Source organism: Haemorhous mexicanus, chromosome 3, assembly GCF_027477595.1.
Source record: "Haemorhous mexicanus isolate bHaeMex1 chromosome 3, bHaeMex1.pri, whole genome shotgun sequence".
Taxonomy (NCBI): Eukaryota; Metazoa; Chordata; class Aves; order Passeriformes; family Fringillidae; genus Haemorhous; species Haemorhous mexicanus.
Window position 1 is genome coordinate 116,881,740 of NC_082343.1, and position 25,656 is coordinate 116,907,395.

A 25,656-nucleotide genomic window follows, 5' to 3' on the forward strand; every position below is an offset into this window, starting at 1 on the left:
AAAAAAATATACATATAATAACCCAGGTACCGGTCCACAAATTAGAAAACAATGCTAAAACCTAGCTGGGGGAGAATGTATTAGAAGAAATTAAAAATTTTCAACTGTCTTGATATTTCTTCCTTGTGTAATCCTCTGTTTTATTTTGCCGGCATAGTCCAGAAGATGCAAGTAGACAAGAAATATTGCTCAAGCCAAATGATTTAAAAAGAATAAGAGTGGGGATTGTGAAAAATGCGTGTTTTGTGATTGGCTTTTCGCAAATATTAAAATGAATATTATATGTGTTGTGTTAGAAAGTAACACTGTATTAATTCTCTTCAGTAGTGTGTTAAATATAGTTTTAGGTTATAAAAAATTGTTAAAATAGAAACTGTTCTATGTAGGGTACTTTTTTAAAAGAAAGGACTTGCAGCGAGACAGCAGCCACAGGACACCTGAATCTTTCAGAGAAAAAGAATTTATTGCTCCCTTATCAGAAGAACGGAACTTCTTCCCACCTTGAAGGCGCTGTTAGGATTAGGAGGAAGAAGTTGAGGATGACCAGGCTGAATCCTGTGTTTGAATGGAAATTATGCATCATGTATGAAGTGTATGAATATGCAACAGGCTGTTGTTTTTAAGGGTTAATCCTTTGTTAACGGGTGTCCTTTTTCGGGCTTGTGCTGCCCAGAAAGAGGTACCCGGACGTCCGTAACTCTTTGTTTGTATTGTCTCGTATTGTCTTAATCCAAATTGTCTAAATTATTATTCCTCTAATTGTGTTATTATTTTTATAACTATTTTATTACTATTAAATCCTTAAAATTTAAAAAACCAAGTGATTGGCGTTTTCCTCAATTGGTCAGAGGTCTGAAGCAGACGAGTGTTGTCTGTGAGCCAAGTCAAACCACGTGGAATTTGAGCAGTAGTTGAGTCACGTGCCTCCAAAAGGATGGTTTCACTTTCACACTCTGCTACAGTAAAAAGCCTGATTTCCAGGAATTACCCTGCTGGATTTGGAACACCGATGGGAACCCCCCCACCCACCGGATGGCCAGGGCTGCATAAAAAGGGGCTGGGATGGGCTTCTCCCAGCCCGGGAGCTGCCGGGACCGGAGGGAGAAGGTAGGGGATGGGGGTGGGGATGGGGATGGGGATGGGGATGGGGATGGGGATGGGGATGGGGATGGGGATGGGGATGGGGATGGGGATGTGAATGAGCTACAGGGCTGGGAGCCGGGAGCAGCCGGGAGCGGGATCTTGTTGCTCTCCTGCCTCCTGTTCCCGGTGCTTTGCCAGGGCTGGGGAGATGGCCGGGTAGGAAAAGATGAGGCTGAGGGACGCGGGCGAGCGCTGTGTGCTCCGAGCGTGGGCTGCAGGAAGCCTCCTTTGCTGGCACCGCTTTGGGGGAGCTCAGGGGAGCCGTGTGCGCTGCGGGGGCTGAGCTGGGAGGGGGCCGGGGTCAGAGCAGTGGGAGCGGAGCGGCGGGGGAAAGAGGAGGGATGCAGGGGATGGAGGAACGCAGTGAAGGCTGCAGGGGCGCAAAGGCTGTCCCGAGAGCTGGCAGCGGGGCTGGCAGTGGGGCTGGCTGGGCACAGATCCTGAGCGGAGCCCCTTCCCTGCCGCCAGCCCGTGCCCCTCCGGCCGGGAAACGCTCCCCGCAGGCGGGGCCGACCCTGCCCGGCCCGGGCACCCCCAGCCCCGCGCTGGGGCCGGATGGCTGCGCTCCCCTGAAGGCAGGAGCCGGGGCGATCATTCCTTTTCCTGCCCATGCAGGGAGGGTGGGATTCTCCTCTCTTGCCGTCTAAGCGGCACCACCCAGAGCGCTCTGGTCCCTGGGACAGCCCCACAAAGGCAGCGGTGTTCCCGGAGCCCCTTTCCCTGGGACAGGGCTGCGGAAAACACTCTCGGGGGGCTGTTCCTGTGAAACGGGGTGCAGGCATTCTCATGGCAGGTCCTGCTGCCAGCCTTGCTGCTTCCGTCTTTTGCTTCCCAGGAGGAACTCAGTCCCGAGTTATGCCCTGAATGTGCTCAGTGCCTCTCTGCGGGCACTGACACAGTCGCATGGGGCTTTTCCCCTATTCCTGCAGCACTGGGAAGCCGTGCAGGGAGTGCCAAGGGTGCCTGGGGGCAGGTTCAGGGTGTGGCTGGGCTGGAGTTAATGTTGTTCAGGGCAGCCTCTGCTCCTGAGACTGAGCCAGCTCTGGCAGTGTTCCAGTGGGAGAGAATTTGTGGGGGAACAAGGCTGGGACAAGTGGCTCACGTGGACAAGCTCCAGCAGTGACCCTGAGTAACCAGTTCCAATCCTGATCAGGCGTCCTGCACTGAGGCTCTGCTGTCCCAGGAACAGCTGGACATGTGCCCAAAGAAAACAATTGGTGTCTGACATCCCTCCTGAGCTCTGCCAGCACACGCCCAGCTTTGTTCTGCTGCTGACCTGCCCTTATCAGAAGCCAGCAGCTTTTCCTATTTCTGCTGTCCCCCTCCTGTCCCCATCCTGCTGGTGGGAGCACAGGAGCTGCTGGGGGGCTCAGTGCCTGCTGGGATCCAAGCCCAGCTGTGCTTCTCCCCCCTCTGCAGGGCCCTGAGCTTCCCCCCAGCAGCAGCTGTGTGATGTGGGCAGCGGTGGGACCGGGCCCTGCTGCCCCATTTTCAGGGCTGTTCCCCTGGCTCTGCCCCCTCCTCACCTTGTCTGCTGCCCCCAGAGCACAGATGTTCCCTGGACAGCCTCTCACCCATCAGCACCCCCAAGTCCTTCTCCTCAGGGCTGCTCTCAATCCATTCTCTTCCCAGCTTGTGTCTGTGCCTGGAATTGCCCAGACCCAGGGGCAGCACCTGCACTTGGCCTTGGTGCCCTTCAGGGGCTTTGCTCTGTCCCACCTCCCCAGCATGTCCAGCTTCCTTCTGGTGGGGGAACATGGATGTAGGTCCCAGGTGAAATCCTGCTCTGGTCACCTCCCCAGAAGAGCCTTGAGGAGTCTTTGCTGCCTGGGCAATTCCCAGTGGAAGAGAAGGGTTGGCCTGCAGTGCTCCCCGGAATGAACCTGCCGTACTCATGGGTCACCTTCTCCTGACTGTCTGCTCTTCTCCTTTAGGGTTTCGAGCCTTTCCTTCCTGCTGCTCTTCCTCCTGAGTGCTCAAGGGGTTCCCATCTTCTTCTCCACACCCACCGTGTACCCCAGGCCTGCTGCTGTGCTGTGTCCCCTGAGCTGGGGCCCTCGGCTGCCCGTGTCGGCTGGGAAGCCAAGGCTGGGAGCAACGGGAGCATCTGCTGTGAGGTGGGTGAGGGGAACCAGAGCCCAGAGCCCTTGCACACATTGCCCAAATCTGCAGGGATTCCTGAGGGAAAGCTGCCCCTGAAGGCAGTGGAAGGGAACAGGAGCCCAGTCCACGCCCCTTAGATCAATTCCTGTGCTGATGACAGTGTTGTGGCCTTGGTGGGACAGAAGCCGAATGCTCAGAAGGATTTTTTGCAAGCAACAAATCTCTCCAGTATTCAAGTGAACTTAGACAATTCTCAGAATTGTGTGGAAGAGTCAAAACCCCAAAGTTTAAGAGGCAGGTGCCCAGTTGAAGGTTTGCAGGCACTTTTCCTCCTGTCACCAGAGATTTTAAGCCCAGTGGCTCCGTGGTGGCTGTGGCCAGGATGGCCACTAATGGGCACCTGCCTGACGAGACTGTGAGAATCATGCTTCACTCTCCTGGTAAAATTTAAAAGTTTAATAAAGGACAATAGGAGACAAAGACAATAAAGCAAAGATCTAAACCCGAGTGCATCTTGGCACTCAGCCAAGGGCACACCTGCTAGTTTGGGATATACCTTTTATAGACATCTCTATTCCATCAGCTTTTGCATACTTAAACTTTTCTCAAAACTAGTTTACATGTTCTAAGAACTGTTTAGCATGGCTCCTTCTCAGGTGTGCATTTTTAGAGCATGCATATTTTTTCTCGGCTGTGGTTTTAGTCCATTCTTATCACCACCTCCAGTTCTTGGGTCTTCTTCAGGCAGTGAGTTAGTTGGCATATCAGGAGCAGGTCCTCATCATACGTTCCTTGGATATTATCCCAACTAAGCAGACATTTAACTTATGTATATCTATATCTATCTCAGCTACTTCTAAGTTTTAGTTAGCAACAGAAAAAAAAACTATATGTTTCTAGCAAAGTTATTTTAACACCACACATATGGAATCCATTTTTATATTTGCAAAAAGCCAGGACTATAATATGCATCTATAACAATTCTCCCTCTCATTCTTCATAAATCATTTGGCTTGAGCAATATTTCTTATGCTTTGGTAATTTGCTAAATAAAACAAGGATTCAAACAAGGAAGAAATATCAAACTCATTATAGCACATAAAAAGAAGAAGCCAAATTTCTTCTACCATTCTATCCCCAATACATTATCCCATCAGGTAGTTTTCAACATTGCATCTTAAATTTGGACTAGTACATTGGTTTATTTTTCTTCATTGTCACCTATTTTCAACCATCTGATATATTAAATTTTCTACACACACCCCCTTCTTTGGCCAATAGATAGTCTAAAGCCAACTTATTCTGATACATTATGGTTTTTGTTTGGCTTTGTAGACTTGCTTTTAATTCCAATGCCCAACTGGTTATATCTGTTATTATCTCTGCAACTACTTGGAGTCTTATAATACGATTCAGCATATTCATTTGGGTTGATACAGAGTTAGATTGCTGTGCTTGTTTTACCTTTTTTTTTACTAATTGTTCTTTTACTAAATCTTGGACTCCACCCCTAAGGACAAATATGAAACAAATCCATCTCTCCCCTTTTGGACATTCACTTCCCAATCTATTGCAGCTTTTTCTTAAGTTTCTAACAATCCAATATTTTTCCCCGTTTTGCATACAGGTACTTAATTTGGATGGGACACAGCAGTGACTGTTGACATGCGTGTGTGTAATAAAAAAGGAACTTTGGTTTCTTTTTATGTAATGCATTCGGTAGTATTTGTGACACGGTTTTGCTGGTATCCCAAAAGGGAAAAGATGAGTGACAGAAACAGGAAAAACAGAGGTCTGGTATGGCTTATACCCCCAACTCCCATGCCTATGGGGTTGTTACCCACAGCAGGTGTATTTGATCTTCTCGGTGGCGAGCGGCCAATCCAGTCTTGCCCTCTTCTCCTTGTCACTTCCTTTTTGCTAATTTCCAAGCAAATAGTTTTTGACACTCCTTAACTGTAGTTTCTCACTCTTCTTCAGTTATTTCCCATTCAACAGGCACTAATAATTCTCATCTACAATGAAAGTTTTCATTTCAGTTGTTTTGAGTTCTATCTGGATAGGGGATAATTATGGTACTTGACACTTCCTGCAACAAGAGAATTGATTGTGTGAAATACAATTCCAATTTTTTTCTACAATTTAAACATTTATATTTAACCCAGCTAGTCTGTAATTAGGATGACTCAAACAGGGCATATGGTATGGCACGGGTGGAAGTTGTAATTCCTCCTCTTCTTTGTATAAGTCACAGGCTAAAGCCAGAATATGAGAACTCTCTGACCGAAACAGTCCTGACTGTCCTGCTTGAAGTTGAAGTATTCCTCTCCAAGGTGAATATCTGAGATGTCTCAGGACTTGTTCAGACAGCTCTTGAAACCACTGATATAAACTTGGCCTTGTTTCCCAATTAGGTGTGATTCTTTGTACATTCCTTGGATCATTTGGGCCCTCCCAGTTCATTACCACCCAGTCCCTATCTAAGAGTCAGTTTGGTATCACCGGGTTTAAATGTGACGGTCCACTCCTCAGGCTCCTTCACAGGTCCTTTGATTCTGCTGGTGTGGATCCATTGTCTTTCCCTGGTTGGGATCGCTGCCTCAGTTGTCAGTAGTACCTGAAAAGGACTTCTTAATAGCACAGGGACAGTGACATTAGAATTTGCCATCAGCATTCTTCAAAACTTTCTGGGTTTAGCAACAAGCTTTTTTGGCCACAGCTTCTTGCTCTTCTTGTACCCAGTTGGGTCTTTTAGCTGCGCTTGTCTGTTCAGCTCTTGGGATCATGTAAAGGATAGTTCTCCTAGAGAAAAAGGGCTTGCTGTGCCTAGGATGCCTCAGTTTCTTTCTTAAAGCACACAGCATTTCCTTGCTTAAACAACTATAAAGGGAAACGCAGAAGCGAATTCCTCTTCTTGTGAGCCACAACTAGTTAAACAAGAAAGGCCAGACCAACAGCAAGAAAAGAAGAAAAAAAAAGAAAGAAAGAGAAAAGAATTTTGCTTTAAGAAAACAAAACAAAACAAAAACTTGGCGAGGTTTTGAGAACTAGTGAGTGTCCTAGGTTGACTATATGGTGCTTTTATCCCCAATCGTCTTGTTGTGTTTATGCTGAATAACAAGTTTTGCACCTTTAAGACTTGTTCCAGAGATTGAAGGGGGTAGAGAAGAAGTACGCAGTTTGTTTTCAGACACTGAACTCACTCCTCCACATTCCTGCTCCTGGACTATGTTGTCTGTGGATGGACAGACAGCGGGACAGAGCTCTCTTTTTTTGCTTTTAATTACTTTTAGCTAGCTGAGGCAAAGAAGTTCCCTGGACTGTGTTTTTTTTCCTTTTTTCCCTTTTCTTTGGACCTGTTCACACCTGCTCTGGACTGAACACCCAGCACAGCACTGGCAGCTCACATCGGTGGGCCAGGCCAGGCCTGGGCCGCTGCATTTCCAGCGCTGGAGGGACTGATGAGGGACTGAGTGAGCTGAACTGCAACCCACAGAGGGGACTTTCTGGGTTTGTCATCTCTTTTGGAACAGCAAGGGGTTTTATTGTTTAATAAACAGGTTTTTTCCACTTTTCTCCAAGGAGGTATTTTCTCCCGGACCGGTTGTGGGCAGGGGCCGATTGAATCTGCTTTCCTAGAGGAGCCCTTTGGGGGTTCTCTTCCAAATTTGCCCTGAACCAGGACAGTGAGAAATCAAGGCTATCTTCTGCCTTGGTCTTATTGCTTGTTCACATGCTGCCCCCTCCCCCCCCCCCCCACCTTTACTCACAGCAGCGCCTTCAATGCTGTCCTTCGCCCCTCCCCTGCTGCTGCTACTGCACCACAGTGACCCCAGCAAGGGCAAGTGTCCTGGTTCGGGGCAAATTTTGGAGAACCCCCCCAGAGGGGCTCCTCTAGGAAAGCAGATTCAGTTGGCCCCTCTCCCCAACCAGTTTGGAAGAAAATATTTCTCTGGAGAAAAGTGGAAAAAACCTGTTTATTAAACAATAAAACCTAAGCAATATTAAATAATAAAACCCCTTGCTGTTCCAAAAGAGATGACAAACCCAGAAAGTCCCCTCCATGGGTTGCAGTTCAGCTCACTCAGTCCCTTATCAGTCCCTCCAGCGCTGGAAATGCAGCGGCCCAGGCCTGGTCCAGTGGGCCCCAGATGTGAGCTGCCAGTGCTCTTCTGGGTGTTCAGTCCAGAGCAGGTGTGAACAGGTCCAAAGAAAAGGGAAAAAAGGAAAAAAACCCACAATCCAGGGAACTTCTTTGCCTCAGCTAGCTAAAAGTAATTAAAAGGAAAGGAGAGCTCTGTCCCGCTGTCTGTCCATCCACAGACAACACAGTCCAGGAGCAGGAATGTGGAGGAGTGAGTTCAGTGTCTGAAAACAAACTGCGTACTTCTTCTCTCCTCCTTTCACTCTCTGGAACACGTCTTAAAAGGTGCAAAACTTGTTATTCAGCATAAACAGAACAAGACAATTAGGGATAAAAGCATCATATATTCAGCTGAGGACATTGAGCTAACCACTCACTCCAGGAGTGGCGGAGACTTGCAGACAGCTGACCTCTGCTGGGACCCTGGAGCTGTGCCTTGCCCCTCCTTTTCACTGGGGTCGAGGCTGCCCAAGACTCTGTCATGACCAAACCAGCTCCCGCACCCCAGTGGCGCCCTGCGCAAACTGTGCCCCATGCCGCCTCCACTGGGTGGGTGAATACTGGAAGTTGCCACTTCGAGCCACCTATGTGAATCAACTCCTGCTGCAGCCCCCGAGATCCTGCCGCTCACACAAGAGTGGTCAAACATTCACAACCTCAACAATCCTCATCCTGGTAACCCCAGGTATTCTTTGTCTTTTATAAGCATTTGGATGGACCATCAACATATATCTTTTCCCCTTCTAGGAGGGCCTGCTCTGCTAGATCCTCCTGAACTTTAGTTTGGTATTGCACAATTTCTGAGCAATCATGTGTTAAGGAATGTTAGGAAAATTAATCCACAAACATCAGAGGTTTATGTCCAAAAAGGAGACAGAGGAGTCCTTTGACTTTGTTCGAATAGAGGGAGAGGCCATGGGGCATTGTCCTGGGATCTCTCAAATTTTTGGAGGACGCAGCCTCCTTTTTATCCCAATTTCCCTTCTCTCTTTCCCCGCTGGTTGAGGTACTTGAGAGGTACAGACTTCCCGATACACCTGATACCAAATATTTCTCTCTAATGTATAATCCTCCCTTTTAATTTTTAATTCTTACAGAATTTTGGGGTTTTTCTTCCCCATTGTTTCTTTCGTCTTTCAATGTCCAATTTCATTTATCAGCAAACCTAAAGTTTATTTGTAAAGGCAAATCTCTTTTTCCATTCATCAATCAGTGGAATCCTTCCCATTGTTTCTTTCATCTCAGTGCTAGTTTTATCTATCGGCAGACCCACCCACTTGTTTGTAAAGACAAATCCACTATTCTTCTCAGGTACCTTTTTGTTTTTCATAAAAAAATTGAGCTGGTTTTAAACTTCTGTTTACTTCTGCTATTAAGTTATCATTATTTCATGGTTTGACATCTTAGAGAATGTTAATTTTTTTCCCCCAGATTTTTTTTTCTTTTTTTCCCTTTTTGATTTTAACACATTTTGGACCACATGAGGTGTACACATATCCAGTTTATTTCTAAGAGTCCCCAGCCCTCTCTTTTTCTGGTATAACGTTTATTCCCAGCTGCATTTGTAAGTAAGTCTCTGCCTAATAAGTTGGTACCTGCTCCAGGACCTAATAGAACATGTCCTACTCCCATTCTGATTTCCCTTTTAGTTACTACATTTTTAATGACAGGCGTTTTTAAACCCTTCTTCTCTTTCCCCTGCCATTTCCACTGTGTCATCACCTACATCACATCCTCTTGGAACATCTACTACCCAAGTTCTCTCTGCATCGTATGAACTATAAATTCTAATATTTCCTTTTGGGGGCCCACTTTTAAAGTTATCAAAGGCTCCAGACGGCATTCATCTCCCAGATGACAGAGCCCATATTCTTCCCACTCCCTCACCAGGCACATCCCCTGAACCATCCCCAGGCCTCCTCTAAGTGAGGGTGACCTTCCCCACTACAGCAGAAACAGGCACCCTTAGTCTTCTCCCGGGACCCTAACCACGCTGGGGTTCTGTCTCCCTCTTGAACCTCTCCCATAGATAAAGAGGGAGTTGGAATCTCTGAGGGAACAGAGACAAGGGTGAAAGTCAGCTCTGAAGCTAGATCCAATAAGGGCACAGAGTGAGGAGCAGAATTCAACAGTGTAGCTGGAATCAACAAAGAAACAGGGGTATGAGCAGCTGACATGAGCAGTCAGCTAGGGAGTTGTCATGCCTGGCATGGGCAAGGAGGGCTAAAGCTCTTGGCACAAACAGAGAAGCTGGTATGGGCAGGAAGACTGGAGCTCCTGGCATGAGCAGAGAAACTGGAGACAGGGAGACACAATATTTCCAGAGGGTCTTTGCTCTCTTCTCTTGTTCCTTATCTCATTTTCCCCAGGACTCCACCCACTCATCCCTGGTACAGTCCATTCCTCTGACAGCTTGAACATGCCTCACAGTACAGAAAAAACCCTTCCTCTCCAATATTATCCCACACAATCCACCTTCCTCCAGAAAATAAAGCAATCTACATTACAGGTATTTTCATTCATTCACTTTTATTTATTTAATGTCTCACTCATTCTCACCCACTTATACCCCCACAAGAAAAATAATAAGATGCCTTTTACTTTTAAGTCACTTGTTACTATCTACACACAGGTATTATAAAATCTCAAAATGTTGTTGGCCAATCCTGGATTTTCTTGGGTATCCCTCAGTCTAGCAGTGTTGTTCAACCCCAGATGTTCTTGGGCATTTTATCCCTCAATATGGCAATTTTGTGGGGCTCCTCCCCACTTATCATCCCACTTTCCCAGTGGATTGTGCCAGGAGAACCCTCGGCTCCCTCTCTCCAAGGGACCTTCTCTGAGACCCAGTCCCAGTTACCCCAGTGGATTCTCTTGATGGGTTTTTCTTCAAGCTAGGTTTTATGAGCTCTCAAAGAACCCATCACATCCAAGACAGCCCAGCTACCCCAAATGGCATGAAATTACAGCAGGATGGCTTCTGAGGTAGTGTTGGAAACAGAAAAAGGTTTAATAAAAGACAGCAAAGCTCTTACAGAGAAATACCAAGCTGGGGCAAGAGGTTCTTGCTCCTGCTAAAACACCCTACAAAAGTGATTATTTCCTTTGTTCTCTTATTTTCTAGTGAATTACCTACGTGGCACCTCTTGGCCTCTGTCCAGTCAGAGAGCCCCAGGTCTGAGGTGAAGTCCCAAAGGCTTATGAGGTGTCTTTTGAACCAAACTGGGAGACAAACTTCTGGGCTTTTTGCCTTTTTAAGTAGACAAAGAATAATTTAGTCACTCTGTCAATGGAGGGCACATTCCTACATTTTCTCACTCCTTTTATCAAATGCTTTCTCTCTATACTGGCCATTTTTCCTGTGAAAGAATGGAAACACAGCCTGGGAGACTCATCACTCACTCAGAAGGACTGGAATAACCAGCAGGACTGGAATAACCAGCACATGTCTCATTCATACACACATTCATTGCCCTGTATCTGCCCCCCCCCCCCCCCCCAAAGAGTACTTACAATCCTCTTTTCTTCTTCAGGTCTTTATGCACAAGAATTTTGGGGTTACCACACCTTTAGGGAGCCTTTTCCCTTTTCTTTGCTTTATGTGTCTCCTTTTGTTCATGGGGTTTTCACCTGCAATCACCAATCCATCAGAAGAAGCAAGCGAGGTCACTGAAATGAGCAGGGCCATGTCCCCACTCAGCTTCTTGGAAGCAAGGTGCTACATCCTGGACGAGCTGCTCAAATTGTAAAAAACAGAGCTCACTCTCCTGGTAAAATGTAAAAGTTTAATAAAGGACACTAGGAGACAAAGACAATAAGCAAAGATTTATGGCCGAGTGTGTCTTGGTACTCAGCCAAGGGCACATCTGCAAGTTTGGGATACACCCTTTATATATCATTTCTATTGCATCAGTTTTTGCACACTTAAACTTTTCTCAAAACTAGCTTACATGCTTTAAGAACTGTTTAGCATGGCTCGTTCTTGGGTCCACCTTTTTAGAGCATGCATATTTCTTGGTTGTGCTTTTAGTCCATTCTTACAACCACCTCCAGTTCTTGGGCTTTGGTCCACACTGTCTTCAGACAGTGAGTGCTGATAGTTGGCATATCAGTAGCAGGTCTTTGTCATATGTTCCTTGGATATTATCCCAACCTATTATCCCAACACATATATACATATATATCAGCTACTTCCAAGTTTTAGTTAGCAACAGAAAAAAACTGTATGTCTCTAGCAAAGTTATTTTAACACCACACATATAGGATCAATTTATTAATTGTGGAAAGCCAATACTATAATATGCATTTATAACAAGCCCCTCTCTATTAATGAGCTGCGGATCACAGAGGGCACCTCTCTGAGTTGGGTCCCAGCATTTCCAGTCTCTCCTGAAGGGCCACCAGGATGCCCCAGGCACAGCTGTGGGCAGGGACAAGGTGGATTTTCCCCCTGCACTGGGGTGGGGCCCTGAGTGTGCCAGGAAGCAGCTCCTGGGAAGAGGCCAGAGAGGGGTGAGGGAGGGGCTGTGCTGGCAGCTGGAGCAGGAGCACAGCTCAGAGCCCCTGGGGTGCGTGGGGGTAGAGTGTCTGGGGAGTGTGGGGTGCCCATGGAGGGAGTGTGTGAGCGCTGCCTCCGGGTGCTGGCAGCAGCAGGCTGGGCCAGGCAGCGAGCAGGGCAGCCGAGGGCTGGGCAGAGGGTGCAGGATGCAGGCAGGGCTGTGGGATGGGCAGAGGGGCTGTGCCAGTGCTCCAGGGAGCCAGGAATGCCCCCGCCTGTCTGCACTTGTGGATTGAGGAGTTCTGTTGGGAGAATGTGGGTGATGGTGAAGGCAGCTTGTCCAGGGCAGGGTGTGTGGCTGAGGGACTCTGTGTGTGTCTCTGTGTATGTCTCTCTGTGTCTGTGTTTCTGTCTCTGTGTGTCTGTGTTGTCCCTGGGGTACACACTCAGCTTCAGGGTTGATCCTGCAGATAGGAAAGCAACAGGCACATCCAGGGTGCTGGGAAGGAGGCCCTGCCTCTTGTGCCATCCCAGGCCTGGCTCCAGCAGCCAGGTGGGAGTAATCCCCAGGGCTGCAGCTGCTGCAGAGCCTCTGCCAGGAGCCTGAGGCCTCTGACAACACCTTAGGGAAAGTGTCTGTTCTTCCTCCACAGCCATGGCTTTGCAGGAGGACACACAGGAGGGGGATGCAAAGGCCCAGCTCCTGGCAGAGGCACTTGAGAAGGAAGGACTGGATGCTGGATACTGGGTGCCCAAAGTGACACAGATCTTGGGAATCAAGTGCAGAGAAGCCCTGCAACATCTGGAATATGAAGACTACCTCAGGCTGGAGTGTGAGGTACGGCACCCCTGGGAGAAAAAGGCACTCCAGAAACTCCTGAAAATAACAGATGACAAAATGACCACTAAAGGGGTGCAGAAGGAGCACTTGGAGAAGACAAAACAGAGACAAGATGAGGCCAAAAAAGCTCTGAAGGATCTGACAGAAATGCTCAACAGCCACAGCCACAGCCAGGATGCTCTGAGGGAGAAAGCAGAGACTCTGTGGCGAGCCATGGAGATTCCCAAAGAGTTCTGGCCACCAGCAGAGAAACCCTTGGCAGATATGCTGGAGAGCATCCAGAAGCAGCTGGAGCAGCAGGAGCAGTCAGCAAGCAGGAGGGAGAACATCCCTGACACAGAGGTGCTGAGGAGGGCGTCAGGGGGACTGGCCCTGCAGGGCATCTACAGAACCAGCAGCCCTGAAGATGTGCTGGCAAAGCGAGAGCAGCTCCTCAGGGTTCCTGAGGGATTCCAGCTCGCCGGTCCGGAGCAAGGTTCGCTGCTTGAGAGGAAGGAGTTCTCCTCCTCTGCAGCAGAATCCACTTTCACCAAGTCCATGGAGCAGCTGGGGCTCAGCATGAGCATTTCTGCTATCTTCTGGAAGCTCCTTCTGAGAGGAAGTATAGATCACAGCAGCTTCTCGCAGTCACAGGACACCCACCAGTCCCGCTCTGAGCAGAGCTACTTTTGCACCACCAAGTACCAGTACATCCCTCTGGCCTCCTGCTACTTCCAAAGGCATCAGCTTCGCCTCTCGGATGCGGCTCTGCGGGAGCTGCAAGGCATGGAGCAGCTTTTGAGCTTCAGTCAGGAAGGAGACAAGGCCATCTTCCGAAAGATGTGTGAGAGCTTCTTCAGCAGGTTTGGGTCCCACATAAACCAGGGTCCCCTCCACTTTGGGGGGATATTCTGGTGGAAGGCGTCTACAGAAGGATTCCGAGCCGAGCAGCAGGAAGAGATAAAACGACAAACTTCTGAAGCACTGAACAGCTTTGTTGGGGCCAGCTGGGGTGGCTTTGGGGCCAGTGTAGAAGGGACCCTGGATGTTTCCAAATCCAGCTCACAGGCTTCTGTCCTGGGGAGAGCCAGAGAGAGTTCTCATACAGCGATTCAGCTCTACGTGGCCAACACAGGGGGCCCAGCAGACACAGCTTCCCTTCCTCAGTGGAAAACGGGGCTCGTGTCTGATAACACAACGTGGTGCGTTATCGACCGTGGCTTTCAGCTGATCCCAGTGTGGGAAGTCATCCTGTGCAATCACTGTGGGGATTTTAAGTCTGTTGGTCAGATGAGCAGAGCCCTCAGGGCTGCATACAAAGCGCTGACGAATCAGAGCATTGGCTCCGTTTTTGGAGAGGAAGTGGACAGTGCAGTGCAAGAGGCCAGAGATTTCATGGGGATTGTGAAGGCCTGGGAGGTGGCAAAAATGGATGAAAGGAAGCTGCTCATGCTGATGGAGCTAAAAGATGATCTGAGTGCAAAAACCCAGAACCCCAGTGTGTGGATCAACGTGTGCCTGTCGGACAAAGCCCTGCAGGACCTCCTTGTGAACACCGTGCGGAGCTGCCAGGAGTCACCTCCAGAAAATAGCACATCTATCAAGGTAAAGTTAAGAAGCCTCCTGAATCCTCATATCTACTCTGTCAAGGACTTCCCTGAAGCTTCCTTCATTATGGAATGGATCTTCCAGACTGAGCAATCACTTCTCAGATCTCCCAAAGTTTCTGAGCTACTAGAGCTCATCCAAACACTGCAGCAAATGCAGGAGCACATCCATGCTGTCACCTATGCACCAGGAAGCTCTGCTTCTGCTGTTCATGAAGCAAAGATAAAAGCCACCCAGACCAGCAGCCTGGCCATTTATTCCTTACTCCAGTCTCTCAAGGAACAGGCTCAGAAGGACATGGAACTGTTGGTGCTCTTGATTGCGACCAGCACAGGGTACCAGGTGGAAAGCAGCACTTTTCAGCACCTCCTTGGACACCCAGAAATTCAGTACATGGCCAAGGAAATGGAAGCGGCACATGAGGAGTACGTGAACCTGAAGGAGCAAGATGCCGACAGAGCTGAGGCCTTCCTCCTGCTGACGGGTCTGACCGTGACATCTGAAAGTCAAGAGCTGTCCCTTGAGAAAAAGAGGGAGCGTTTAGTTTTCATGGAAGATCACATGAAAGGCTTGTGGTCCACACGGATAAAGAATCTCCTCCAAAAGCACCATGGAGACGAAGACTGGGAGAGGCTGGAACGGGACTTGGACTCCTTGATCAGTGGGTGCTTGGATGACAAATGGGATGAACAGAGGTTACAGAATATAGTCAAAGACCTGGAAGACACTCTTCCAACACCTGAGGCCCTGAGTCATTCCCAGTCCAAGTCAGAAAGTAGTGAATCCAGAGAAAATGAAGCCATTACAAACCAGGAGTTCCTGCAGTTGCTCAAGCGCCTTGGACTGGAAAGTCACTATCCAAGAAAAATGGGGATGGGAGATTTCCACACCATCTGCAAGACATCTCTGCAAGACAGCCAGCCCAGCAGGGACAAGGAACTGCCATTATGCTTCTTGCAAAAGCTTTTAACTGTGGATTACCAGGTGAGGTACCTGACTTGCTGGGATGACAGCAACCCAAAACTTACAGGTCTTCCACAAGCCACAGCCAAAGAGAACCAACACTCAGACACCTTTGAACAGTTTTTTGGTGATTGGGAGGAAGCAGCCCCTGAATGTGCAAGCAGGGACAGCCATGTGCACCCCATGGACCTGCAGATGGCCATTTTCCATTGTGCTGATGACTTCCTGAGACAGACCCTGGCAACCAAGCTGGCCTTCTGCCAACTGGCTCTGCCTCTGCTGGTGCCCAACCCGAGCACTTCACTCATCGAGTTCCCGCTCTACGCACTCAGCCAAATCCAAAGGAGCTGGAAAGAGGTGGACAAGTCAGGAAAGCCGGCCCAAACAAAGAGTTACAACAACAAACTCATCTTTCAGGCACAGACACCCATCGTGTCCTTCATCCGCATTGGCAGCTCGGCCTCCTCTTCCAAGTCCCAGCTCTTGAACGCTCTGCTGAGCAAATGCAAACATGACACTTTCTTCCACCGCCACTGCAAAGGCAGCACCAGAGAGCGTTTGCTGATGGAAGGGCTGGTGGAGATCGCCTGGTACTGCCCTGGTGGAAGCCCAAATGACACCTTTGAGTGCTGTGTGGCTTTCTGTAACCTGCATGGAGACGCCAGGGATCACGGAGCACAGCTGCAGTTCCTGCAGGAGGTATCTGCTGTCAACGTGGCTCTTGTGTCTGATTGGGAGCACATGGACAACAGGGGGAAAAAGCTGCTGCAGGACCTGTTGCAATCACAAAGGCCTTTGGTTTGTCTTCTCACAGAAATAGAGAATGCTGCAGCTGGACAAGTCGGCAAAAAAATAAAAATAGGGATGAAGAACAGAAACGAAGCAGAACTGATGGAGGAGCTGACCAAGACAATTGGGAATCTCCTGGAAGGTTCTAATCCATGTTTCAGCCTGGAGGCCTGCGTGGACAAAGCTCGCCAGCATGGATTCATAGTGGATGCAGATCAACCTGCATGTGTGACAGCCAAAGCCAAGGCAAAGGAACTGATGGAACTTCTGAAGAAAGAGAAGCTGTCTGAGATCAAATCCCAGCTGCTGCCGCTTCAAGGAAAACTGTGGCACCAGTGGTGCCAAAAGGACAAAGAACTCACTCACTTGCAAGAGAAGAGGAACAAGAGCATTGAGCATCATCGCAGCGATATTGAAAATGAGAAGAAAGTACTAAGAAGAAAGCAACTTGAGCAAGCTTTCCCTCTCAACCCACTGATGAAATCATTCCTTGGCTTTCTTCATGCCAAGCCAGCAGATACCAAGAAATACTTCCTGCAGTGGATGAAGGTCTTTATGGATGAGCTGTCCTGTGGTCGCCTTGAAGAACTGAGGAGAGACTATCATGAGTTATGGTCAGAAACCAGGACAGGAAAGAAAAGCAAAAAAAACCCCAGGGTGAAAGCTGAGGTGCTGGGTCGCTTGGATGCCATCTCTGATGAAATCAATGATTCATCCATTGGCCTGGAGCACCTTCTGAGAGAGGCAGGGCAGATTTATGAAGCTCTGCAATTAATGAACTCCAAGAATGCCAATTTTGACAAACTGCCAGAAATTGCAGCAGAGCTGATGGTTTCAGGGTACCCTGTGGAGCTGATGGATGGGGACGCTTCTTACCTGCCCTTGCGCTGGGTGGGAGCAATCTTTGACAGCTTAATTGAGAGGCTGGGGGACAAACGAGTGTTTGTGCTCTCTGTGCTCGGCATCCAGAGCACAGGCAAGTCCACCCTGCTGAATGCCATGTTTGGTCTGCAGTTCAACGTCAGCGCAGGGAGATGCACCCGTGGAGCCTTCATGCAGCTGATCCCAGTGGGAGAGGAGCTGCAGCAAGACTTGGGCTTTGATTTTGTGCTGGTGGTTGACACAGAGGGACTTCGAGCCATCGAGATGGCCAATAAACAGTCTCTGAACCATGACAAAGAGCTGGCCACCTTTGTCATTGGTGTTGGCAACATGACTGTGATCAATATCTTTGGAGAAAATCCATCAGAAATGCAGGATGTTCTCCAGATTGCTGTGCAGGCTTTCCTGAGGATGAAGCAAGTCAATCTTTCCCCAAGCTGCCTCTTTGTCCACCAAAACGTGGGAGAAGCAGCTGCCAAGGAGCAGAACATGGAAGGACAAAGGCGTTTGCAGGAAAAGCTGGATGAAATGACCGTGGTAGCTGCTCAGCAGGAATTCTGTGACATCTCCTCCTTCAGCGATGTCATTGGCTTTGATGTGAACACCCACATTCACTACTTTGCTCACCTGTGGGAAGGAAACCCCCCAATGGCACCACCCAACCCCACCTACTGCCAGAATGTCCAGCAACTGAAGAGCCAAATCCTCCAGGCTGCCAAGAAGCAGTCACAGTGCAGCATTTTGAGGCTCTCGAGCCTGAAAGTTCGTATTGGTGACCTCTGGAATGCTTTGGTGAATGAAAACTTTGTGTTCAGCTTCAAGAATTCCCTGGAGATTGCTGTGTACAGGAAACTGGAAAGTGCCTTTAGTCAGTGGACCTGGAAGCTGAGGAGTCACATCTTAGATGTACAGATGAGACTGGACAACAAAATTCGGAATGGGGACATGCAGAATGTCACCAGAGAACACCTTGAAGGGCTGGTGCAAGAGACAAGTGATGCCATTGAGAAAGAAGTGGAAAAGTATTTCAGGGAAGACAAAGACTGTGAGACACTGGTCCAGTGGAAATCAAGCACAGAGCTGAAGCTGAAAGACCTAAAAGAGACTCTTCTTCTTGAAACAAAAAAGAAATGTGAGAATCTCATTGAGCTCCAGAAGGAGCAGAGGAAACTGGATGCAAGGAAGTTGAGCTATGAAGATGAGCTCCTGAGAAGGAGTCGGGAGCTGGCTGTGAGTCTGAAAGGGAAGAGCCTCAGTGAGAGAGAACTGAAGGACAACTTTACTCTTGTCTGGAATGAGTGGATTGCCGAAGTCTCCTGTGCTGCTCGTCCTCCAGAACGGGTGGATATTGATGCAGAAATTGAAGATGTCCTTGTGGAGCAGTTTAAGGAGCCAGGTTTCCCTGCACGGCTGAGATCATTTCCCAGAGGCAGAGGGTTTTCTTTTGATCCAGAGAAACACATCATGAAGAAAAAGTATTTAGGCTATTTCCCAGGTTTCAGGAGCCTTTCCAATGCTGATATGATCAAATTTCAGCACGTCACAGACAACATCATAGCGTGTGTGAAGACAAACATTGCTAAGAAGGAAGAGGAGAAACGGAATTACAGTCAAAATTTTATCCATGAAATACTCAATGAAGTACAGAAAGGTGTCAGCTCTGTCCCCAGTGATGCACCCTGTACTTTTAACAGAGAGTACAGCATAGATTTGTCTCTGTATCTGTGCAGAATGGCAGCAGAAAGGTTTAAAGCCATGCACAAAGCATTCCAGAAGGCAAATGACCCAGTTGTGTACCTGAGCAGCAAGAGAGAAGATTTCTTCCAATGTTTCCAGATTTCCTGCCAAGGAGCCACTTCTGTCACAACTTTTGTTGTTTTTCTTTGTGACAAGATTGAACCAGCTCTTAGCCGTGCAGTCTATGAGAGGACAGCTAAAGCCATTGCTGAGGACATGCAGGGCAAATCCCCGGATTTCAGGGGCAGCAGAGCCAATCTGGAAGTTTGCATCCTGAGATACCTGGCAGAAGAGGAAAATTTTGAGTATTTCAAGCAGTACCTTACGTCTCCAAAACAGTTTTGTGAGAGTTACATTGAGACACGAGTTAGGAATTACTGTTTAGATGGGAGTAGGAGGCTGAAGATGTTTTTAGATTCCTCCCTTGATATTCTGTATAAAAATCTCCTGTCAGCTGTTTCTATATCAACCCAAATTTTCAAAGACAGAAAAGACAGAGAAGACAAAGTTTCTATTTGGCTGGATGAATTTTGCAGGCAACTGACTGAGGTGATCAACCTGCCCAGAAGTGACCTGAAGGGCATTGAGCATCAGGAGGTCACAGACATTGAGTTCCTCAGCAGTGCCATGGCACAACCTCTGGATGACCTGAGGGACAAGCTCATGAAAGAATTTGCTGGTGCTGACTTGAGCTCATTTCCAAGGCAGCCTCACACCATCCTGGCAGAGCATTTTTCGGGGTGCTGGGCGCAGTGTCCCTTTTGTGGGGCTGTCTGCACAAACACCATGTGGAATCACCATGGAGACCATCAAGTGGTCTACCATCGACCACAGGGTTTGATGGGACTCAAGTGGCATGAGACAGACCACCTGGCCATTGATATTTGTTCCAGCGATGTTGCAAGTGACTGCACATTCAGAGTTCGTGGCAGTGAATGGATTCCCTACAAGAGATACCGGGATGCTGGACCTCCTTATTCCACTTGGAAAATTCTTCCTGATTCATCCATGCAGGCATACTGGAAATGGTTTGTGTCTCGTTTCAGGACACAGCTGGAAGCTTTGTACAATGGGAAATTTCAGGGCAAAGGAGAAATCCCTGAGGCATGGCAGAGAATTACCAAGGAGGAAGCTCTGTCTGAGCTGGACAAGTTTAACCCATGTCCTCAGAAAGGAAGAACCTCAAGGTTTTTGCAGTTTAAAACAGCTTTGTCCCAGGGTCTCTCTCAAATAAACATAACATGATGCTCTCATGCCACGTGGAAATTACAGCTTCTAATTCCTCCCAAATTTCATTAAAGAAGGCGTATTACTGCAGCCTTTGCTTATTAACGCATTCCCTCATGATAAAGCCAGAATCCTCTTGCCTTTTTGCCATAAACTTTTCCCTCAGCTTTGTCTTCGAGCCAAACCAAACCACCTCCTTGGGCAATTGGCCTCCTGGCCAAGGCTGAGCCCGAGGGCCAGTGACGGGGCAAAGGCAGCACTCAAAGCACCCCTTGGATCAGCTGCTGTGAGACAAGAAGGGACAGTGCCCCAAAGGCAGTTTTCCTGCAGCAAGGAGCTGTCCTGCTCAGAGAGAGGCCTGCGGGACCTGAGGCCAGTTCCATGCTGGCTGCAAGCTGGGATGATTGGCTTTTGGGTGCCATCCTTCCTTCCCTCCATCGCTGCAGCCTCCTGGACCAAATCAGGCTGTTCTCCCAGTAGGCGCTGTTGTGCCTGTGGGCTCAGGAAAGCAGTGACACCACCACCCTGGGGCGCAGGCAGTGCTTTCACTGCCTGTCTCAGAGGTGCTGTGTCTCTGTCCAGAACAGCCACTCCTGCTCAGGTGCCTGGGGCTGCTGCCCTTCCCTCCAGCCCTCAGCCCCAGCAGGAGTTGCTCCTGCCCTTGGCCTCACTGCAGAGCGAAAGCCTTTGGAATGCCCCATGTGGAGAATCCTGTCTGCCAGCACCTTCTGCAGCAGCTGTCAGATTCAGGGTCCTTTCTCTTCTTGGTTCAGCTTTCTCCGAGGTCTGTGTCCAGGCAGAGCAGTTCCTTCACATTCTACTGAACAGATCCTCTTTATTTCCTCATCTTTGACTAAAACAAAACCAAATAATTCAAGGGGAAAAAAGCTGCTGAAGGATTGCTGCTGCAGCTTTTGCAAGGCCAGGGAAAGGGAAAAAAACTTCTTGCTTCATCTAACAAAAAACCAAGCCAGCTAAGCAACAAAGTAATGCTGTCACAGGGCATCCAAGATCACCCGTGAGTGAGGCTTTGTGTTGCCTCCCGCTTGAGGCGCGGCGTCTTGGGTCAGGAACGGCACGGCGGCAACCCCTCTTGCCACTCGGTCCAATTACTCGCACACACCAATGTGGTCGACGGTAAATGGTGTTTATTAACCGTTGGGTAGGGGTTTTTATAGCAGGGGCCAACGGTAGAGCAACGGTAAAGGGGGAAGGGTCCCTGCTTGCCCGTGACATCGCGATATTTGCGCACGCTGATCTCCCACACTTCCCCCCCCCTTATGACTAGTTAAAAACATGACAAATGTGAAGGTTAAAACTGACAGCAAACATAAAAATGTGCTGAAACTGAACAATATAACATAACCATAACAAACCCAAACAAACAAAATGTTAACTAACCCCACCTGGTTTGTAAAAACAACAACAAAAAAAAAAATTCAGGACATCTTCCTTGGCTTTGTCATCTTTGCAGAGGTGCTGGAAACCTTTGGGCTGATCGATCGTTCCATTCAGATAGAGTCAGAACCTGGCCAGGGTTCCAACTCTATCCGATGGACACTACTTCATTCCATTCAAGCAGAGTCTGAACCTGGCCAGGGTTCAAACTCCGCTCAATGGACACCATTCTATCCATTCAAGTAGGGTCAGAACCTGGCCAGGGTTCCACTTGATGGATATTGTTTAAAATAAGGCTTCCAAAAACAACATTTAACTATGATGTCGCTTTGTTGGGGTTTCCTCTGCGCCGGCCCCTCCTTTAACTCAGCCACTGAGTCAACCTCGGTCCGCCATCGGGCTGCTTGATGGTTTGTCACAGCCCTCAGGACACGAGGTATGTGGGCCGTCGCGGAGTCTGGGGATTCAGTCCTGCAAAACAAGCTTTACAAATCTTATTAGTTTTTGCCCTGATGGTCTGGTTTTACTGACTTAAGTGGGCACCATTCAATTCTACTATCTTCTTAAACTTCCAGGGGACCCCAGATCTTTCCAGGGGACCCCAAATTCCATGGGGAGAACCCCAAGTCTCTGGTGGGGGGTCAGAGTAACCACTCCCTGCTGCTTTCCAGCTGCTGCTGCTGCTGCTGCTGCCAGTGTCGGAAGCGTTTGGTTTTGGGGTGCAGGAACTGCACCATGTCCATGGGTACCGCACCGTGTCCAAACCGTTCACCGTGACGTCACACCAGAAGTGTCCCCAGCGTGTGGTGGGCTCTGGTGGCAGCTGCAGGGCATGGTGGGGCACAAAAGCCCTGAGGTTCTTGAGGAAGTGCCGGGCCACGATGTGAGGGGTGAGCTCCCAGCTCGAGTCTGACCCAGGTCCGGAACGCAACTGGCTGGAGACTTCTGGGCTCCTGGACCTTCTCATTAGACTTTTACTGCACCCCTCCTTCTTGGCTTTGGGCTGCTTCCTCCCTCTAGGCTCCCCCCACCTCCTGCTGGAGGAGGCTAGCATCTTGCAAGTCTTCAAACTTGAGCTCTGAGCAGTCTCATTAACCCCTCTGTGCTTTTCCTTTCTCCCTCGTTTGCGCGGACGCGGGTGCGGTCGGCAGGGGCAGAGAGAGGGGCTGCAGTACAATGCGGGCACGCGCTCCCCCGCCTCCAGGGTTCACCATCCTGCAGCATGCAAGGCCCAGGCCTCACCAGGCCCTAAGGTAACGGCAGCACCCCGTGTCCCCGAGCCAACGGCAGCGCTCTGCGCCCCTGAGCCAACAGCTGCGCTCTGCGCCTCAGCAGTAGCGGCTGCAGTCCGCGCCTCTTGTAACAGCCCCTTCCAAAATGACTGCTTCTCCTCTGCTGCCAGTGCGCCCGGGCTCGGGAGCTGGGGAGAAAGTTCCCGTGGCTGTAAATTCCCCCACTCAGCAACTTCATGATTCTGTGTGTCCGCCCCCATACCCAGCCGAGACTCCGCCTGCGGACCGCCCTGTACGGCCTCCCACTTTTCCCGCTCCAGGCGAGATTTCTGTAGGGCCCGCATGACTTTTCCCCATAATTTTAGATTTTTCCCCGACCCTGAGGACATTGCTTCCTCAGCTAGGGCGCGAGTACAATTGTCCCACACCTCCGGGCATAAAATATGTCCCGGCTGCCCAAGAACCTCTAACTGCAGGAGCCTTGTCACAGCGAGGATAAAATCTCCTGGCTTGCAGTCCACCCCTGACTGCCTAAAAACTTTAAAAATGATCTCAGCATGAGACTCCATTTCTCCTTTGCTGGTCATCTGGGGGCGTCCCCCCCACCGGAGTTGAACCCGCCGCTCCAGCCGCCATTCACCCGCCCAGGCGACCCCCGTCCCCCGGGCACCTTCCTTTTTTCCTTCCCGGGTTTTGGCACCACTTGCTGCCTCCCGCTTGAGGCACGGCGTCCTGGGTCGGGAACGGCACGGCGGCAACCCCTCTTGCCACTCGGTCCAATTACTTGTACACACCAATGTGGTCGACGGTAAATGGCGTTTATTAACCGTTGGGTAGGGGTTTTTATAGCAGGGGCCAACGGTAGAGCAATGGTAAAGGGGGAAGGGTCCCTGCTTGCCCGTGACATCGCGATATTTGCGCACGCTGATCTCCCACAGGCTTTGAACCACGCCTACACAAAAGCCCCAAGGCTCTTGTTAGTGCCTTTCAGTGGCTACCTGCAACAGACATTAGAAAAGATTAAGAAAATTAAAGTAGGCATTTATTAAAGTATGGGGAGGCAGCTGGGCAGTGGAGCAGGAAGTACTGTGGAGATGATGGATGGTCCAGACATCCTGGCTCTTGTGGGGAAGAAACCATGGGAAGTTCAAACAGTAATGTAAGAGGGGAAGCAAAAAGGAATGTAGTGCTTTAAGTAAGTCATATAAGGCTGCAGGTGCTTGGGGTTAAGCAATGTAGCTAAGAAACATTAGTAATGTGATTATTGCTTGGCAGTGGAAAATTTTATCTAAAGCTGTTAGATTATATATACCCAGCTCTAGAGATAATAGTAGACAACTTCACGGCTTCGCTGTATGAACAATAAACAATTTCTTGCTAACATCTATGGGGAGTCCTGTCTCTCAATTGCCAACATTAAAGGACTTAAATAGTGACACCATGGGCACTCAGAAGCTTCCCAGAGGCTACACCCAAGATGGACAATGGTCACAAGTTTTTCATACAGTTATAAGTTTGGTCCATTTACATATCAGGGGTTAATCTTCCAATTACAGCTTCAGGTAATAAAGTCATTTACCCCCAGTTTGCTTCTCCCCAAGTCACTTTTGTTTATGATTTTTGGGGCCTGAGACAGTAGGGTGTTCTTGATTTTAAGGCCTAGAGGAATTGTTTTGTCTGAATAAAATGGGAGAACAGTAGCTGACAGGCTACTGGTGTTTTTGAGTTATACCCTAAAGCAAAACAGGATTGAAAAAATGTAAAAGCTGAATCCTAAGGCATCACTGTCCCTTCTCTGGACCCACCTTAAAGCACCATTTCTGGGCATAGAGCAGAAAATAAGGGAATAGAGTATCATCATAAAATCACCCTTACACCCTGTTCCCTTGCAAATAGCACACTGATCTTTTCCTAATGGTCATTACTGAAAACATCTTCAACATGTTCTGCCTCTTCCCCAACAACTCCTCTCTCCCTCTGGGACCCATTATTGCAGCCATGAGTTCTCCATCTTTACCTCATCAAGCCAGTCCTGTGTTATTACATAATTTCCATGCAGTTTCTAACAATTTATTTACGTTTCTAGAGTCCTCTGCCTCCAGTCTCTGTAACCTCTGTAGCAGGCACAGGGCCACCTAAGGCCCCATGGAGAAATACTTAGAGATAAGAATATGCTAAGTCAGAGGAATTGAACCAGAAGTCTTCACTCCGGTCCTCCAGGCCTGTTTATCTCTCTGTGACCCCATAGGCTAGTTTCCCTAACCCTTACAATTGGTCAGTTTCCAAGCCCCCCTAACCCTATAAAAGGGGCTGTCTTGGCCCATTGTGTTAAAAGAGCTGCATTTGGACCCTTCGCGAATCCCTCAGAATAAACCATTGTGGAACACTCTGAAGCCTGCCTTCTCATCTCTCTCTCTTCAGTCTGCTCTTCTGAAAGCCACGTTCAGCCAGAGCCCCTAGAGCAAGCTAAAGAGCTGAAACCATAAAAGAGCTGATATCACTAAGAGCTGACAATCACTGAGCTTGCTAAGGTGGCCATGGCTGTGCAGTAGTCTGGGCTAGGGCACTTAGCCCCCGAAGGGCTGAGATATCTGGCCTCATGCTACTTGCCTGGGGCGCTCTGACCCTACGGGGAATCAGCTATCCAGCTAAGAAGCTAGCCCCTGTGGCTCCTTTTTACAAACCTCCTCGTAATGACTGGAGCCAATTGTCCCATAATTGTGGTTGCCATTTGTAACAAATCTCGTCTGTCAGGGTCCATGCTAGCAAATTTCCCATCTGTATCAACTATTCATTGATGGAAATTGGAAGGAGACTCATTCTTTCCTTGGATTACGTGATACCATTCTGACAAAATTGTAGCCTTTGGAATTGCATGTTTCATACAAAAATGGTTAATCTCTGATATCTGGTCAAAAGATTCCCGTGTCCTGGTTGGTTGTGAAAGGAATGAGAAGGAGGTGTCTTTACAAACAAACAGTGGGCCTGCTGGTGAATAAAGCCAGATACTGAGAGGGGAAAGAAGCAATGGGATGAACAATAAATTCCAGAGGAATTCCACTAATTGACACAGACTGTTATTCATTGAAGGCTGTACTAAATCCCTGGACTT

General features: G+C 48.8%; 1 protein-coding gene across 2 annotated transcripts; it reads left to right on the forward strand.

Moving 5' to 3' along the window:
* The first annotated feature begins 945 nt into the window (after window positions 1-945).
* On the forward strand, window positions 946-23,929 carry LOC132325620 (interferon-induced very large GTPase 1-like). Of its 2 annotated transcripts, XM_059843148.1 has the most exons (3): window positions 946-1,107; window positions 3,078-3,260; window positions 12,542-23,929. In XM_059843148.1, exon 3 carries the CDS (start codon window positions 12,544-12,546, stop codon window positions 19,930-19,932), a length of 7,389 nt encoding a protein of 2,462 aa, XP_059699131.1. In that variant the 5' UTR covers window positions 946-1,107; window positions 3,078-3,260; window positions 12,542-12,543; the 3' UTR covers window positions 19,933-23,929. The 2 variants fall into 2 exon arrangements, with proteins under 2 accessions (XP_059699131.1, XP_059699132.1); XM_059843149.1 differs by lacking the exon at window positions 3,078-3,260.
* Window positions 23,930-25,656: the final 1,727 nt, after the last annotated feature.